At 36.8% G+C, this 19,363-nt stretch overlaps 1 protein-coding gene across 6 annotated transcripts in view; it reads right to left on the bottom strand.

The window, feature by feature from the left end:
- Window positions 1-4,879: 4,879 nt before the first annotated feature.
- arhgef28a (Rho guanine nucleotide exchange factor (GEF) 28a) overlaps window positions 4,880-19,363 on the bottom strand; it is a 49,473-nt gene continuing 34,989 nt past the window's right edge. For all 6 annotated transcript variants that reach the window (XM_038305030.1, XM_038305029.1, XM_038305032.1 and 3 more), the window contains 2 exons: window positions 17,263-17,506; window positions 4,880-6,154 (listed from right to left, as the gene is read on the bottom strand). In XM_038305030.1, coding sequence (XP_038160958.1) covers window positions 5,997-6,154; window positions 17,263-17,506 — 402 coding nt within the window. In that variant the 3' untranslated portion in view covers window positions 4,880-5,996. The remainder of the gene's footprint in view (window positions 6,155-17,262; window positions 17,507-19,363) is intronic.

The following is a 19,363-nucleotide window of genomic DNA, read 5'->3' as shown; positions in this document are numbered from 1 at the left end:
AAATCTAGTTAATAAAACCAATTTACACTTGTGCTAAATTGCTAATTAGATAGTAAATAGATATAAGAATATCAGCTTGTTTGATTTCCCTTATCTGATAAATTATAACTTAACCATAAATATCTTTATTACTAATTCTTCCTGATTCCTTTCACTTATAATAATCTGACTTAGGGCTGTCATATATTAATGAACATTAATTGCAATTCTATTATGAAACATTAATAATGAAAAAGAGAGACAATGGTTTCATGGTACTTTCCAGAAGGTTCAGAGGAATTTCACATCCTTAAACATAATGAACATCTGCTATTATGAAAAAGAGTGTATCCACAGAGACAAACATAGCTTAATGCAAAGGGATGAAAATCTTCGTTCTTTATTGCTAAGATGTAATGATCTTTTTCAACAGAACAGAGAACCCAGTGGGGTCAACTTTTCTTTAATATTGCAAAACACTTGTTGAATCTAAAAAGAAGGTTGCATCTGTTTTTATTTATTCATCTTTCCAAAAACACTTCCCAGCTTCCTCTTCTTGCAATAGAAATGGATCCCCATAGCATGAAGGTGCCACTACCGTGTTTCAGTGAGGGAATATATAGAACATTACTGTTCTCCACAGGTTAAGTTTTTGATAGAACTTAAGAAGTCATAGGATAATTTTCATTATTCATGCTTGTGCTTCTCTAGTCTTAATAATACCTGTATGTTAAGTGCTAACATTTCCAATATAACTAGGACCATTCTTCTGTCAGGAAGGGAAAGAGGGGAAAAATATTTGGAAATATAATGAGGGAGCATAAAGACAGAGTGGATTATATTTAAAGGTATTGTGAAGTATTTTCGCAATTTTTTAGAAGACCTGCCCTCTCCTCTGCATGCACAACCCTGTACCCGCTCCCAAGAGGGAACACCCATTAAACGCATGAGAGAGCATGCATGAGCCCACCTCTCCTTGTGCATGCTCTGTTTAAAAGTTGCTGTTCTCATAGTTCAGACAAGCTTACTGTGCCTAAATGTCCGCCCTAAACCCTAAATCTCTCAATTACTATATAAAGCAGGGAATATATAGTGGAATTTGTAGTGAACTCAGCTAACCTACCATTTGAAAAGATGATCATAATTTTTTGCTCCCCGTTGGTCACGTAACTCCTCCTCCTCTGTGCGATGCCTGTGCCATCTTTGCTATTAGTAGCCGCTGTCGGGAAGCGACAGCCTATGGCGACAGCGGGCTGCTGTGACAGGAAATCCCATAATGCTTTGAGAGGAGAACTCTGCGCAAGGCATCCTGGGATATATGTGCCTCTTCTGAGGCCTTTCTTTTCTTCTAATGCACTTTGAAAATGGACAAGGGTCGTAAGAGAAAAAGTGTTTACAAAGATCCGTGGTGAGAAAGGTGAGCAGAAAAAGATAGACAGACAGACAGATAGATAGTTAGGAGGACCACCTATTTAGATGATCCACTCGGAAATAAAAGATCATCCTCTATACCTTTAACAGAGATCTCTGTCACTGAGAATTGGGATTGTTCTTGATTTTGAATAATGTTTGTTTTCTTGATATCACTGGAGCCAGTGATGTCTCCTCATTTAGAAACGTTTATATATAATGATGGTGAGATGTGGTTATGTGGTAGGTTGGGACTCTTGAAATATATAAAATGCTTCTTTAATTATTATTCTGCGCCGTATTCCAATGAAGGGAGCCCGATGGTAAGTGCTGCCATTTCTCTGGTTTGAGTAAGATAAATTCTGTTAAACCTGCAGTCACATGTTATAGTCAATTAAAACATATAAATCATAAAATCTTATTTAACGTGTTTGTTCTGAGACATCTCTTCTCAGTAAAGAATCAGGGAGAGCTTAAAAATGTAAACACATAGCTTTCCATTACAGAAATTAAAGGTATAGTAGAGGATGCTCTTTTTCCAGGTGCATCATCAAAATAAGTTGTCCTTCTAATTGTCCATCATTCTGGTGATATGTTTACATAAGGCCATCCTATGTGCTCGTCCCCATTTTCACTTAAGGGTGGTGAGTCTGACATAGTGGAAAAATTGTAAATCTTCTTTTGGAAAGTAAGCTTGTATGAGCGATGCATACAGCAACTTTTAAACGGAGCGTGCACAAGGAGAAATTGGCTTGTGCATACTCTCACACACGTTTAATAGTTGTTCCCACTCGCCAGTGGAAACAGGGTTGTGTATGTGCATTTTTTTTAAAGTAGAGAGGGTAGATCTTTTCAAAAATTTGTGAAAATCCACCACTATACCTTTAAATTTTGTTTTTATCTGAGCAGAACAATTTACTCACACTTAGTGCATGCAAATAGTTCTTGTTTTTATTCTGCAATATTTTTCTTCTTTTCAAAATAGTTGTCCTTCTGCCAGAGGATCTCCCTGTAAAATCAGAATACATTTCAATTGGATACAAAAAACATTAAGGCAATGCAAAAAAAAAAGAGGATGGTTGATGAGGAAGGACATGGGCATTTATATACTAATGTAATATCGCAGATTTCTTCACCTCCCTGACGCCAATAGTGACAGAGACGGGTAATAATAAATAGGGGAAAGCACTAGTTGAGCCAAACAAGGCATAAAATGTACAGCTACTTAAGCCAAAAATAATATGAGCAGTATGCTTACAAGGCCTTAGTGCCCCAAAAACAAAGAAAACTCTTTTAGTGCCGCTGTTGACTGCAACTCATAGGTGCCGTTAGACACCAGATCACTGCCACTCCTGCACCTGGTCCACCACCTGCCACTTCAGGCAGCTGAACGACGGCTGCTCACATCTGTTCTCACCCATGGAGACACGACTACACCGTGAAATAAATGACCTCTTCACTACATGAAACATGGGTTGATATTTGTGGCTAAGCTGCGCCACGAAGTGAAGCCTCAAGCAGTTTAGTGAAAGTGAAACAAAACTGTATTTAGCAAGAGAAAGGAAAAAAACAACACACACACACATTAAGAGTTCACACCTGGCATTTTATCAATATGTCATCTTCGTAAGACAAAAGCTCAAGACAAACACACCTTCACAAAGTTACACATCTATGTACAATTCTGCATTTTAAGAAAACAAAGTAAAACTTTAGCAGTTATGCAATAAATAAATAAGAACAATGAAGATATTTTCTGTACATTTCAACTTATACCAAACTAAATACTGCCACTGCTGTACTGCTGCTGCAGCAAACTACAGAAAAACATATTTGTCTGTCTTATAATGTGTGTAAAAACAACAGGACACATCCAAAGCATTGGCACAGATCTTTTAGAGAAACAACACAAAAAAAACTGAAGAAACAGTACGCAAATATGCAACATCACTGTTCAGTGAAAACTCTGATAAAGAAAGCAAATCGGCATCAGGAACGCAGCTTTGTATAGTTCTGGACACTTGAAATAATCTAATAAGTCTGATTTCCCACATGTAAAATTTCATAAAATGTTATATTTTCATCAGAAAAAAAAAAAAATGTCCAGGCATGCAGGGTCAGGCTGTGTTTCTCGAACAGAATTCTGTTTCATGCTAAAAAAAAATTCATGCTAAAAAAGCTCAAATGTCACAAAATTACTTTAGCATTTAGGGCAAAGTAAAGGTAAATCTGCATATTTACAAATCAAAGTTCTTCTTTTTCTAAAATATTTTGCCAAATATTTACTCCAGATGAAAAATTAAGAGACCATAGTGATTTTAAAGGGCATTTCTGAGAGGATCATAACATTTAGAGAACATTTGGTATTTATTTATTTTTTTTTTTGCCTCAGCTGTTTTGGCTCAGACGATTCAAATGATTCAGAAACCTGGATGGTAACCTTGCTATTTCAGTTGAGGGCATGGGGGTTTTGGCCAGGAAGAATTTAGAGACAGCTTTATGGAAGTAAATATGTGCCATCAGAATTTGAATAAAAAATACCTCTGAAATTTGATTGTTGTATATTAGTGCTTACTTTTTCAGTATTAAAATAAATTCAGAATATATTTTTAACCTAAAAAAAATTCAATGTTATTATTTGTACATTAAAAAAAAAATTCAGTGTAATTTTTTTTTACATGGTTGCAATTTTCAGTTATTAAAAAAATTCACATTCCTATTTCAAAGTGATCAAATTTCCAATATACATATTTTTCACAGTTTAAATTTTCAGTGTTAAAAAATTCAGCATATAAAAAATTCAACTTTTCAAAATTCAAATGAAATATTTTCGTTGTCCTCCAATTCAACTTGCTCAAATTCACTGTCACAAATGTAAAAATGGCCAAGGTTACTTCAGGTCACAGACATTAGCAATGGATGTCCGATTCCAACATCCACCTAATCACGTGACACAACCGTTATATTGAAGAAGTACCAGTATCACCCAGGCTGGCGACCATGGAGGCGAACTCAAACCCAACGGTGAGTTTAATGCTTTCATATTTCTGTAGTATATTTTATTTTGCATATGAAGTTTGATACATTATCTTAAAGCCTGATTTAAAACACTGGTTTGGGCCGTTGTTAATCTTACACCGTGTAGTGCCGGCATATTACTTCTCGCTACCTCCGAGCACCTCCCCCCCTCCTTTTTTTTTTTATGTACAAATAATGACATTGAATTTTTTTTAGGTTCAAAATATATTCTGAATTTATTTTAATACTGAAAAAGTAAGCACTAATATACAACATTCAAATTTCAGAGGTATTTTTTATTCAAATTCTGATGGCACATATTTACTTCCATACAGCTTCACAATCAAGTTAGAAATATTGAAAATGTAAGTTTTTATCAGTTATTGTTTCCCTACCATATGGACGCACTGTAAAAATTGAAATATGTGTGTATGTTATAAATATGTGTATTTTGCATTTTTTTCAGCAGATAAGCAAGACAGTTTGCAAGTGGAATGACATAATAAAAATAAAGTCATCTTATTTTAAGTGCATAATATCTAACTATTTTAGTTAAAGGACAAAAATACTCATTCCCCTCATAGATCATGTTATTCAACTGCTCAGATAAAGTGCAAATACACCTATTTAAACAAAGATTTGTGCTTATTTTTAGAATTGTTTTTTACGGTGAAGAATTCCTCAGTATTGGAAGGCTAAACGCTAACCGGACAGTTATCCTCATTTTAGCCTGTTTTGGCCGACACAGCCACCAAACAAAAAATACTAATGTAAATCCAGATAACTGTTTATAAACTGCTTTACATTATTTTATCATCAGTCTGAACGTAAACTATGTTCTCAGTTTGTTTCATACATAAAAAATCCTAGGCTACCTACCTACATTTCCTGTACAAATACCCCCCCGACTAAGTAACTATCCAACACAAACATGACCTAACTTTCACAAAATATCCTTCTTAAAAAAAACCTCTATGACACCTTTAATTTGACTCGTTTAAGACAACAAATATTAAATTCCTTTCACAGCAAAAAAAAACACCGGCTTCCTACACTTGCTTAAAAAAACTCCAAGCAGTACTTCTCATGTTTGCCTTCCACTCTTTCGTGTTAATCCCTGGCAAAACACAAACAGTAATGCAACTGGGAAATTTCTACTGAAACCGTGTCTGCGGGTTTTTTCAAAGAAATAATAAAAAATATATAAATAGCAGTGGATCTGCAAAAACTGAAATTTACTGCAGTGTTAAGAAAAAGCACTTGTAGAAATGTAGCTGGTGTTTTCATCTATATAGGGTGCAGCATTTTTTATTTTCTCCAGGTTTGAATGTATTAAATATGGTGCTCAATAGATGAGGTGTGTGGGACGGGAGCAAGACACAGAGACATATATATGTATATACACAACATAAGGTGCATGACACATGTGAGACAATGTCTGGCTCTTTTTTTTCCCTCTGTTTCTGTATGAACAGTGTTGCTCTATTTCAGAAATAAAAGAGAAAGAAATAAAAGAGCAAAGAGATATTTCATTTTTCAATTAGAGAAGAGTGAAATGTTTCTGGGTGCTGTCCGTGTTGGCCTTCTATTCAGAGGAACACAATTGTTTCCTCCCGTCCGTCCTCCTGATCGCTGTCTGTCTCCAAGGAAACCAGCGTGTTCAGCTCCAGCTGATGCTCACTGGGATGTGTGAGCTGTGGATTGAGGTCAGCCGTCGACATCCAGGTCTCCCCATTATAGCTATGATCTGAATGACCACAAAAGAAAAAAAAAAAAAGAGATTTCAATTCCACACCGAAAACAGAACACTAATAGACAATAAACAAGCCTATTTAAAAGCTACTTTAGTGCACATTTGGGTGCTGAAGGTAGACAGGTATATAACCCAAAATGCTGGATTTGAATGTGTCACTAAGTGCATTGAAATCTAACAATCAACCAGCAAAGTGCATAAAATAACCTGAAGACATGTTAGACAGCCAGAAATGAACTCAACTTCAAAATATGCATTAGTTCTGCAACAATATATCAATATACTTTAAAGATAAATAATTTTTTAACATTTGTTAATGTTATATTTTTTATTTGTAAAAAGAAAGACTAAAATAACTGTTAACTTTTAAGTATTTATCTGTGCCTTCAGAAACTAAAAGGAGAAGAAAAGAGTAACAATTGTGGCCACGATAAGGTGCAGAATACAGGAAATATTTTAAAAGAATTTTGAGTGTTTCTACAAATCTACTACTATTTATTTCTCCGTAAAATACAATTGAAACCAAATATGTAAACTCTATAAAAAGATACAATCCTTTTTTTCTTACTAGATGACATTAAATAAAACAAATGTTGGTTTTGGTTAAATATTAATTTAACGGCCAGAATAATTAAAAAGTTAAACCTTTCACAGATTCATTCAGTTTTTTAGGAGTCAGAATTTCATATAAGTATCCTTAGTATTAGATATAATTGACTATCAATGGCCATGACTGTGGTCGGCTTAAAAGCTTCTCAAAACAAACAGCTGGAATGTTACACATTCCTTCTAGTCAGATTTATAGACCATCTTGCTTTCACAACTCTTTATAGCTCTGCCTGCAGATGCTCAATCTGATTAAGATAAGGAAGTGGTGTCACTTCTAAAATGGTCTTTGTTTTCACCACTTAACTCCTTAGGATTAGAATCATTTGAAGGATTTACTTGTGTCCAAGCTTTTATTTTCCTGACTGATATATTGAAACCGTGCTTTAATGATATCAATTTTATGATGTGCAACAGTCCCTCCTGGACTAAAACACTCCCCGAGGTCATGCTACCATCGCAAAACTGCAATCTTATCATTTTATGAGTGTTTTGAGTGCAAATGTTTCTTTCTGAGGGAACTCACTTAGAGGGACGGAGTAATTAAAACAGTTTATTTATACAGTTTTAGTTCATATCTGGTTTCATCTGTAACACAGGTTAAAAACTACATGTTAGAGCGTGCTTTGGTGGCGAGGTGGTTAGCGCACATAACCCATGTTTGGAGGCCTTAGTCTTTGACACGGATGACCTGGGTTTAATTCCAACCTATGGTCCTTTGCTGCACGTCTATCCCCCTTTCCTGTTAGCCTACTGTCCAAAAAATGAGCCACTAGTGCTGTAAAAACCCAAAAAAAGAAAAAAAACTTGTGCTTTTTTTCTGTTCAGATAATTGGAAACAGCAAAAGAAGTGATAAATCATTTAATGATCTCTGCCTGATTGGTTGACCGATGTTTTTTTAAACACAGCCCACAGATCGACCACAGCAGCCGGGCTTTGGGTTTCCATGATCAAAGTACAAGATGGCTAAAATAGATCCTATAAATCATTGCTTTTTGACTCAGAACAGCCAAATTTATGATCTATTCATCATCTTCTCAAACATAATCAGATGGCTGGATTCGAGCAGAGCTTCCAGCTCGCTCTTAATGTTTGGCAAACTGGAAGACATGCAAATCAAACAAAAACAAAGAAAAAAAGGGAAGAAAATAATTTTTTTTTTGTTTAAAATGTTTTGGAGCAGCTTGCAGCTCTGTTAATATAAAAGAAGGTATTAGATGCCAACTGATTTAGGCATATATGGATACATTTTCTAAAATAAACAAAATCGAACAAAGCCTATATGCAGGCTGCATGTAGCTGTGCATTTGGGTAGATTTGCATCTTTATGTTTGTCTTCACTGTAGGTCTGTCTAGCATTAGGGCAGGTGTGCTGTCATGGTAACAGATGGCATGAACTATAAATTGCCTCACTGTGTTCCCTGCAGGAAAGAGTCTCTGATTAATCATATAAGAGTCTGTTGGAGTAGCCCTCTCAGCCATCACAGACACCACATGGCTGCTGATAGATGAGATATTAACGTGCAGCCAGATGACAAAAACACTCCATCTCTGTCATCGAGGAATCCCATTTAAGCAATATTAATATATTATAACACAGCTAGCAACTTGTCTAAAATAAATTACATTAAAAAAATAGATAAATGCTTTCCTACTTGGTAAAAGGTTTTGCAAAATTTAGGTGTAACAAATTCGGGTTAATTCAGCTTCTAATGGGAGTGCATGGCTGCTTTAGTGGTGAGTCACATCAGCCGCAGGTTTATAATTTAAGGATCCAGAAGCCGACCAATAAAGTACCGGAATAAAGGTTTAATACTTTATGTTAATAAAGATGGGGACTTCAGTATGAAGTGTTCATGTATGTTTATGAGGGAAACTTCAGCTCAGGAGGATCATTTATCATCTTGACATTTTGCTGACACTTAACAAATCTAGCCTTTATGAAAAAGATCCTTTTTTAGAAAGGCCTTTAGACATCCAGTTGTAAAGTTTGTTGCAAGTCATAAAAGAAACCTTGCAGATATTTGGAAGTTGGTGATTGGATAAGATGAACTAAAATTCAAATTACTGGCAAATGTGAAAACGGTCTATGTGGAAAGCAATGAAAACACTACATCATGCTGTGGGCTTTTATTTCCACAGTAGAGTTAGATTGTTAAGGTTGATAAATACAGAGAAACACATACATGTGTTTTAAAAACAAAATAAAGGATATTTTTCTTCACTTCTTGATAATGTACTACATTTTGTTGGTCTATTATAAAAAAAACTGTAACATTTCTCTACCAACAAAAGAAATGCTGCACAAAGCTAACACAAATTAATTTAATTTATGCCAATTTTATATTACATTGAATATTTGACAACTCTAATGGGTTTCTAGCTTTCTACTTCTCTTAAATTTATTATTTTGGAAATCAAATTTTTATTTTATTTTGCTTTCCAAGGGGCACTTCAGTTTAGGAAAAGGCAAACCTAAAGCAAATGGATGGGGCTACAAAGAGGAAGAAGCTCTAAATCCAAATCGCTTTAATTTTTTAAGATTCAAAACGTTTCAAACTGAGCCTTTTGGTCTCAGTAATGTTAACTGAAAAACACATTCTTGATCAAAGAGACAATCAATTTCTAAACAAAGAATGTGCTTAATTTCCACAGCAACATTTTTTCTTTTTCTTTTAATCCCATAGAAACAATATAACTTTTTTTTTTTTTTCCATGGAAACATTAGACAATGAAAATAAAGTGGTGGCCTTTTGTTGCATTTTTAGATTAATTTGTCATTCTGCTGACTTTTTTTTTTCCCCACTGAAGGACATATGACTCATTCATCAACACTGGAAACAGCATTGCAGAGTAAGAACTCTTGTAAGAGCATGTTTCTGTATGTGCCGCTTCAGCTCCACATGCACAATCAACAAGTAAATTAAAGTCACTGCATAAAAGAGATGCACTTATCAGCTCTTCTGTGAAGAGCCCTCCAAAAAGCTAAGAGCACACATTTAAGCAGCTGGAGTTATACATACACTTCAGGTGGATTAGCCCAGGCTAAAGTCAGGATGGTGATAACAGTCAAAAAGCCTCTGTTCAGCTACACTGTGTAAGTTTTTTCCCAAGTATTAGCTTGATTTAAAACTTCTCAATCTGCTGGTCCAAAGTGGTTTGCTATCAGAATCCAAAATAAGAGAGGGAGGCTGTATAATTTGGTGGCGTTGCATTGTTGCCAGTTATTTGCAGGTGCGCTAAACCTGGATGCTACTGGTCTAGCACCCCTAGTGGCTATATTTGGATAAATTGGAAACTTACCTTTTATAATAGTGAGAAATCAAAGTGAAATAAACAATCAATAAAAGCGGGGAAAAAATAGCTTTTAAAAAGGCTAAATTAAAACATGTCCGATTCATATCAGGTACACGTGATAAAATCACGACCTAAGTCCTAAGATGAAATCATTCAATGTTAAGTGTTTATAAATACAATATGCAGCACTGATATATAATTCTGAAGGAGGTCTTGCTACGCTACAACACTGCTGAATTAATGTGTCTTAGCATAATTTGAATGTAGGGCTGCAACTTACGATTATTTAGCAAATCGATTAATCTGTTGATTATTTTTATGATTAAACGATTAATAATCAGATTACCAAAGGTTCCTCAAAGAAGAATTTTACTAAATTAAACCAGGTGAAACTAAAATGTTCCCCCTTGAGGAGTTCTAGATTGAACATATTGACAAACGAAAAAATTTTAATTTATCTTAAATGCTAAATATTTACATATTTTTTTAAATAATTTTGGTACAACTACTGCTCTAAATTGGTCGCTCTGTCAGCTAAGTTTTACAGTCTCTACACACCAGTTAACGATTAATCGATCATTGAATAATTTGATGATTATATAAATACGGTAATCGATTAATCACGATTAATCTGCTTAATTGTTTCAGCCCTGATTAAATGACATAATTGGGACATTACAACCTTGAAAATGGTCAGATCGGCCTCTCTGGCTGCAATGCGTGCTCCCGACACAGGGGGAACAGAAACAGAATTTAGCACAAGACCGGTTCAGCCTCGGAGTTAGTACCCACCCTTTCCAGTAGAATTCCTGAAATAATTCGTTTTGGGACTTATAAGTGTTTCAAATGTTTTTTATTTGTTTTCTTAAAATGCTATTTGTTTTGAATTTTTAAAAGTGTTTTGTTTATTTTTATTTTTTAATGTAAATTTGTTTCCTGAAAGGATCATTTGTTTTGGAACTTGTAAAGGTTTTTTTAAAACGTAAATTTGTTTTCTCAAATGATAATTTGTTTTTTAGATTTTGAAATGTTGGTTTGCACCTCCCGGCCACCATAGATTTATGACAAATGCGCTGCAAATGTTTGAAATATAAACCCGAAAATGGTTAAATTGGAGGGCAACTGGACTTTCGCGTTTCGTTTTTTTTTAAGATGTTTCAACACCTACCACCAGGAGTCTTTGTCAATTCTGTCGGCTTACACCAGAGCAATCCGTAGTTGGAAAGCTGATATACTTAAGCAGTATGGAGGTCCATCCCCCCAAGCGCATTCCTAAATCAGATTCTGATGCCAGCTGACAGAATCTACAAAGACTCCTGGATAGGTGTTGAAACGTGTTCAAAAGAAAGTGAGGGAATGTGCGGTTGCCTTCCAAATGAAGCCTGTGTTAAAGTTAACATGATCCGGATGAATGAGAAATTACACATAATAAATTTAAACTATACAATACATTTCACAATAAAATTAAACCTGCATTACATATATTTGTGAAGGAAACCAGCTTTATTTAAGTGTGCTTGTCCATAATTCACAGAAACTCAGTGGAACCCATATAATACAAGCGATACCACAAAGGCTGAGACACTAACTGGATACGCACCACATACAAGGACAAAGCAATATGTACTCTGTTTATTCCATCAAACCTCATATTTCTGCTGCAGTGCTTTTTATTTGTTTTGGGGGTTTTTTGTGCCAGAGGGACTTCAGGAAAAGAAAAGAATGTATAATTTTATTACCCAATCTTCTGCAGCGCAATGGTGAGAAATTGAACCTTAAATTTTAACGATGAAATGGTGAAGTACCATAACCAGTCCAGCTAAAGCACATGCTCAAACAGTATAGTGTTATACTGTAGACTATCACAAAGTAGTGTATAAGCTTTTTTTGATAGCTTTATATATTATTTGACAAACAACATAACAAAAACTAACAAACAGGGGCAAAACGATTAGACAACAATGCAATAGACTATGTAACTTATTACATATACTACAGTCATGGATGTAATTTTTTGGGGGGGACATGTCCCCTGCACTTTTTGCAGTCCAAAAACAATGTTATGCTACTGTACACAGACATTCGTCGAGCACTAGGGCCAAGATGAGGACCGCAGCTCAAGAGGGAACCTGCTTCCCTGAGTTTAAACCCCCCACAAGGCCCTGATTTGCCCTCCATCTTTTCTCTAGTGATTGGCTGTCACCGCTGTCACTCCTGAGAAGCTCACTTTATACGCATCTGATGCGCCACTGAATCGGGTCTGTGATTGGATGTTCAAACATCCTGAAGTTAATTATATCAAAAAATATGAAATGAAAACGTTATCCATGATTACAGTTGCCTACTATGTTATTTTCCTGCACTCTTAAAAGTATTGGGTTATATTATCTATCCAAATGCTGGGTTATGAAATTCTTTCCCTATTATGAGATATATTTAGGATAGTTGGGTCTTGGGTTCTTTATTTGTGCAACCCATGCTTTAGGTCAAAATGTTTTTCCAAATCCAATAACCAAACATGCATCGGTTGACCCAGCACCTGGTTTTGATTTGAATTCACCTGGAAAGACATGCTCCACCTGGGAACTCACCAAGCCAATGACTGTGACAAGCTGCCTGCTCTATTCACCATTAGCTCACACATTCAGAGCACCTGACAGACTGTCTTTGTAGAAAAACATAAATAAAAGGTTTGTGCAAAGAACATAATTAATTCACATTGTTTGTGTGGTGTAACATATTAAAGTAGTGTGTTTTATTGTCAAGGATAATTGGTTGGTTTCGCTAAAGATAGCCATGTAGCTTTTATCAAGGAATCACACATCAATACAGCTTTTCTGTTTTATCATTTGGGATTTAGTGAGTGATCTAATTGAACTAGTTCATAATTTGCATGGATGTTTGAAAACATTTAACCCATAATTTGGGTAGAATATTAGAACCCCTTTGTTGGATTATAACAGACAAACCCATCTTGCTGGGTCAAATCAACTACTACTGGTCCAGTGCAATAATAGCTCAGCAGCTTGGCAGGAAATAATCAGGTTTCAGTTATTTATGACCCACTCATTTTTAGTGTGTGTGTAATATAAAATCCCCATGAAACGCATTTAATCTTGTGGTCTCTTTTCTTGAAGAAAACCAGTCACATCTAAATCCAGGTAAAGGTAGCATAATCCAACAAAAGCAAATAAGCGTGGCACTATTTAAAATGAGTAACAGGAAAAACTGAAGATTAACTGTATTCTGAAATGTAACACATATTTTTATCCTCCCTCTTGAGAAACAAAGAAAATCTACAGTGTCTGAGAAGCTGAAGCGACAGAGAAGCTTTGTGAGTCATTTAGCTCTTTCCACGAGGCTCTGATTCATCTACATAGCGCCATTAAGGTGCAGTGGTTTCATCTTGCTCTGCTCCTTTCACTCATCTCTCCTTTCCCTTACTTGAGAGGAACTAATACCTGGTTTGCTTATCGGCATCGTCTCTGTAAAATTCATCCAACTCGCTCTTCAAGACTGCATTGTCCTGGATCAAATTATGGAAATTTACTGAATTAGAGAGAGCTAGTTTCATATTAAGGAACGGAGCGGGTGTAAGATTATATTGTGATCCACGTGGCGGCACAGTGGAGAATTTGCATTTGAAAGGGAAGACATTTTTCCTCACTAAAAATAAAGTATCTCGTTCGTCTTTGTACTTTAACTTAGGTGAAAAGTCACGCAGAGACACCTTGGATCGACATAAAATAAGACGACAGCTCTTAATAGGGATGTTTAATCAAGCAGGAAATTAGGAGAAGGTCAGTAATTATATTCTCTGTCTGGATTAGTTCATCTCAGGCCCCTTGCTGAGCAAGCCATTATAGATAAATATGATCTTAAGCAACCCCTGCCATGTAAACTGCAGCCATATATCCCCTGGCTTGTTAACAAGTAACTTAGGTTTCATCAGGGCCTGTGTGCGCTCGATTATGGGGAAAGGTTAATAAGCTAATCAATGAAAGAGAGACTGTGCCGCCCGCCGCGGCGGGTAAACAATTCCAGGAACTTGGGGAGGACGCAGCTAGCGCCGACCCCATTTCTGCGCAGAGCTGACACTCACGCTGAACGCAATCTGTTATTTTCCTCATCTGCCAAGCTTGATATTAGAATGAAAGACGGGAAACACGAGAGTGTTGCTGGCACCCCCTGAGAGAAACATAGATTAATTTATGTCTGGATCTCTCATTCCTTGCCCTCTCACAGCTCACACCTCCACCCCCCTCCTCTGTTCACCTGGTGTGATGACAAGTCATGCAGTAATGAGTTTTGTAAAGATTTTTTTTAGATCAATGTCCTAATCAGTCACCCCTCGCTTGTGAACTGTGATTCACGTACTGTTGTATCCCCTGACAGGCGATAGATACAGAAAATATTGATTTTCTCCTTCTTCGGCAGGGTGCTGAGGGGTGAGGGTGGGATGGGGGCCGGAGCAGGTAGAGGTGGATGTGGGGGGGGGCTAGGCCTCACCAGGGATACAACCTTGAAGCTCAGTGCGCATACGTGGGTGAAACCAGTGAAGCTCTGCCTTTGTTTAGATTCTCACAGGCAGAACGTTTCTCTGACAACAGAGCCCCTTGTTGTGTCAGTAGCATCCACATACATAATCCTGTTAGGTAAGATTGCACAAAATTTAAGCTTGAAAATGCAGCCGGATCCTGTAATTTACAGCCTTTATTCCTACCTTTTATTGTTCCTTAAAAATCTTTTATCAGCCTGTTTCTTGGCAACCAGCTCCTAAATTCATAAAATACTGAAACTAACAAAGGAAAAATGCCCTTAGCTGTTAATACCTTGTATAACTCATTTCAAATTGCTCTTTTCTACACAGTTTGGTTCTATTTCCTATGACAACTAAGTACCTTCATATTGAGGGTGAGATTGTGAATAGCAAGGCGTCTCCACAGTCTGAAAACAGTACGGTGATGTGATTTGTAGTGACACAAACACAAGAGCTATAGACTGCTGCTCAGTCTGAGGCAGCTGTCAGAGTCCGAGTGAAAGACGAGAGCCAGAGAGGTCTGCGGGGGGACAAGATGAAACACACTGGAGAGAACAACAGGACATGTGAGGGTACGCTACAGCTACCTAATGCTAGCTTGCTAGAGTTGACATCAACTCAATTATTTAATAGTTGTGCATCTCCTTAGAATTAGGTGACTATCAAAATATACATGAATCCTTTTGCAACTGTGATCTGGTGGTTATGAAAAGAGGTCGAGAGATAATCCAAAAACAACTTCCAGACGAGATGTAGAGTCACAGTCCTCTTGGTGTGTCTCTAGGTGTTCTTACATTAGAACAAGCCTAGAAATTCTCCACAGTAAGTCACAAAAGTCTCCTACAGGTCAAATATCTGAACCGCCTCAATGAACGCCTTTCAGTGAGAAGAGGCAGCAGTTCTATTCCAAGTCTCCCCTAAGCCAATGTCCTTTACTTGTGTCCGCTGACTCAATTTTCAATCCTTATCCGGTACTAATAACCGTGGTGGAGTTAAATATTTAAAATATCTGTATTTCATCAACCTCTCATTTCCCACTTCAATATTTGGACTCCACCTAAGGACGGACAAAAGGACACACAAACTGCCGCAAACAGAAAATATGCTCTGGCTCACTGCTGATTTTTACTAGACCCTCTTTTTCATGCGCTGCAGAAAATAAAGAGAATATTTTAAAGCACAAACTTTTTGAGAAGATCTTAGGTGCCATTTTTCTGTGCCCATTAAAGCCACCAACTATGGTTCCTCAAATAGAGTATTAATGTTAGAAATGGTTGAAAGGTTCATTTAGATTCTTCCCTAAAAATTTTGGTCACCTTACACAATGAGCAAATGTAAATTATAAATTAAATAACAAATATAAAAACAAAACATGGTGCAATCAATAATACCTACTATATGAATCAACAAAATAAAATAATTACAGGTCTCCTGATGCACCTTTTTCATTTTCGATATGATACCAATATTGCGGCTTTGAGAAATGGCCGATACCGATATTGAGCAGATACGATTATACACTGTAGAATATTAGAAGATGCTTGATCAAGTTATATTAATAAAACAGGGATAAAAATTCAACAGCAAAAGGAATGAAACAATTGACCCATATAAAATTAACCAGTGAGTAAAAAACGTTAAAAAAGCAGCTTTCATAGTCATCAGCATGAAAATATCGGAGATTTTAGATGCTGGACAATAAAATCTGATATTAGTTTTTAATATCGGATAGGGATATCCCTAATACTACTTTAAAGCAACAAAGTAAAAGATTTTTCTGTGCAATATGAAACAGTATTTTGTGGTAACCTTTACAATAACACAGAATCAAATATTGTTAGATGTGATATGGTGCAATCCAAATGTATAAAGAACAATATGATATACCATAAACCGCTTTCCAGAGGGCCAGGTCCTTTGCATAGATTTTAAAATACTATTCATCTTTTGCTAAGAGCAGAATTTTCATCATAAACATGAAAAGAGAAAGATTTAAGAAGACAGTAGAACACAAGTAACTTAAGGGAAGACATAATTAAAGATGGAAGGGATGTAAAATGAAGGGAATAAAATATGTAAGGAATAAAGAAATGAATCAAATATAAAAGTTAAAAAGGGAATTCAGTAGGAAGGAGAGATGGAAAGGGAGGTATGACAACAAAGAGGAAAGAATGAGGAAAAAGCATGAGAAAGGAAGGATGTCTTCCTAAGTAAGGAAGAAACAGAAGATAAACAAGAAAGACAAAAGGGAGAACACTGGGAAGGAGCATAGCACAGACATTAAAAATAAGGAGGGTTTGGAAATAGGCAACTATGCAGGAAAGAAGAAACAAAAGCAAACAAGACAAAAGAGCTTCATTAAAGAAATATTTGAGGAGAGGGAGAATAGACGATGCACAGAAAGAAGAGGGGGAGTCACAACATTTCCATATTTGTCTATACATAGAAATTATTATGGTGTTTTTAAAATGTACAGACAATCTTGAAAACAATAATCATCATTGCATTAGTTGTTTTACTAGATGAAGGAAACTTAAGGGAACAACTATCTGAATCTAAGCCTATTATACAAAAGAAGGATACTGAATAAGACCAACTGTCCAGCCAATATCAATAATAAACCACCCTTCTATCAATAAGCTTTCAGGTTTGTCTTACCACTGGTCGAGTGCTGTAGCCTTCCTATGGGACTGTAGATGTATCCTGATCCAAGAGGGTTGGATACAACAGGGTACTGTCTGTTAGATCTGTCCAGCAGGCTGTTGAAACTATTGTGTGCGTTCGGGTCATTGCGTTTGTGGTGGACATGGCGGTTGTTAAAGCTGTCACCAGCGTACGCCGCCTCGTTCACAAACACGGAGCCGTTACCGGCGTGCCGTCTGGAGTTATATGGCGGAGAGGCCTGTCAGACAGAGAAAAAAAAGTCCCACCGTTTACTTCACTTATTCACAACAGATGTCAAGTCAAGGCACGTTACAGAGTCTTTTCAATCAAATCAAACAGACAGATTGGTGAAAAGGTTGATTCAATTACTTGTTACCAATTGAAGCAATTCAATCAAGTTGGAGCTGCAATTTCTTTTCAGAGAGCTGTGGCTAGCTGTGATGATTTATGGACAGGGAGGTGCTAAGCCCCAATTGGCACCATTCACATGGACCTATATGCACACAAAGCTTGTAAACAACAGACTAGAGAACAACATGGGCAGATGCTTTGTGACGTTGCACCATATTCCATCTAAAAAGATGCTTTTATTTCTTTACATTACTGTTTTTTAATTCTCTTTCTCTAAAAAAAAATAATTGCTTCTTGCTCCCTGAATGGTTTTACAATCTCACCACCTCTGAGTCTCATAAAGCTTTTAATCCCACATCAAACAGCAGGCGTCATCAAACATATAACAGACAGAGAAATGCTCAGCCCTTAAGTAATAAGCTAACACTTGTTACAGCTCAGGTAGTTCTGATTGATATTGCATTAAATTTGCAATATACCATTCTTGTGGGCCTCTAGTCTTCTCCTACTGTACCATCATGGGCTCTCTCTTCTGTCCACTGATCACATCAACAGAGCTTTTCCACTGTTGAGGCAGCACAGCTAATTAGATACGACCTGAGAGCTGATATATATGTGTGTGTGTGTATAGGGGTGTGTGTGTGTGTCATTCGATCTGTCTCTGACCCTCTGAACTACTGCCTGAGGCTAAAACATTACCAAGGAAACATTAGAACCTCCACTGCCAACGCCGGCTTTTGTGCGTGCACCGCTTTTTTAATGCGGCCTTTGTGGAGACTAAAATAGATGAATGGAAATACATACAGTAAGTCTGCTCAAAGCATGGAGAGCCTTATGATATCTAGCCGAAAAAAAGAAAAGAAAAAAAAAAAGCCCCTGGTGGTTGTGTGTAAATTAATGAGGGAGAAGGGGAATATTGTAACCCAAGTGTGCTCATTTATCTGTCTGTTCTGGCGCAGAGTCACCAGCCAGCAGAGATGCACTGAAAAAGTATTAATTTCTACTGAACGTTTTTAGAATGTGTCATCTTACAGTTGCGACTTTTACGTCTTTTTTTAATTTGGCATTTAATAAGAGCTGATTAGCAAAGTTATTCCTCAGGATGCCCTTTTCAGAAGCAACCTGGATTCAAAGACAGACACACACACGCACAAAATGTATATTTATAGAGGAAAAAGAGATGTGATTTGCTAAGGATTTCTACACTGGGATTTGAGAAAAGTGTGTCTGCATCTCTGAAACTTCTTTTACTGTGTTGAAGACAGCTAGTCAGACATTCACTCAACAAGACATTTCAAGAAGAAAGCCTTCACTAAAAGAAAACCACAGGACCAAATCACTTTAAACACGTGACACCAGGTGCTGTGGTCGGCTGAGGCTAAAACCAAAGCGTTGGGCCTTCATGCAAAATAAAGAAACCATTCTCAGAGTGAAACACGGCCGTGGCAGCATTAAGCTGTGAATTTCATTTTCTGTTTGGACTCTATTGTAGGATGTATGCAATTAAACACAAGATTAGTCAGTGCAAAATACTAACTTCAGGGTATAGAGGACAATCTTTTATCGAAGGCCATCCTATGTGCTCGTCCCGTTGGCTATCTTTTTCTGCGCATGCACACTTTCAGGTATATATGTGGGGTGAGCTAGGGTTTCAGATAGTCATTGAAGCTCACCTTTCTCACTGTGGTTCTTTGAAAATGGCCGAGGGGTTAGGGTGAGCGTTCAGACACAGTAAGCCTGTATG

This window comes from Cyprinodon tularosa, unplaced genomic scaffold (genome assembly GCF_016077235.1).
Source record: "Cyprinodon tularosa strain WSP-4 unplaced genomic scaffold, ASM1607723v1 ctg55, whole genome shotgun sequence".
Lineage (NCBI taxonomy): Eukaryota > Metazoa > Chordata > Actinopteri > Cyprinodontiformes > Cyprinodontidae > Cyprinodon > Cyprinodon tularosa.
Note: the sequence above shows the minus strand (reverse complement) of the source record. Positions and strands in the feature narration are given on the sequence as shown.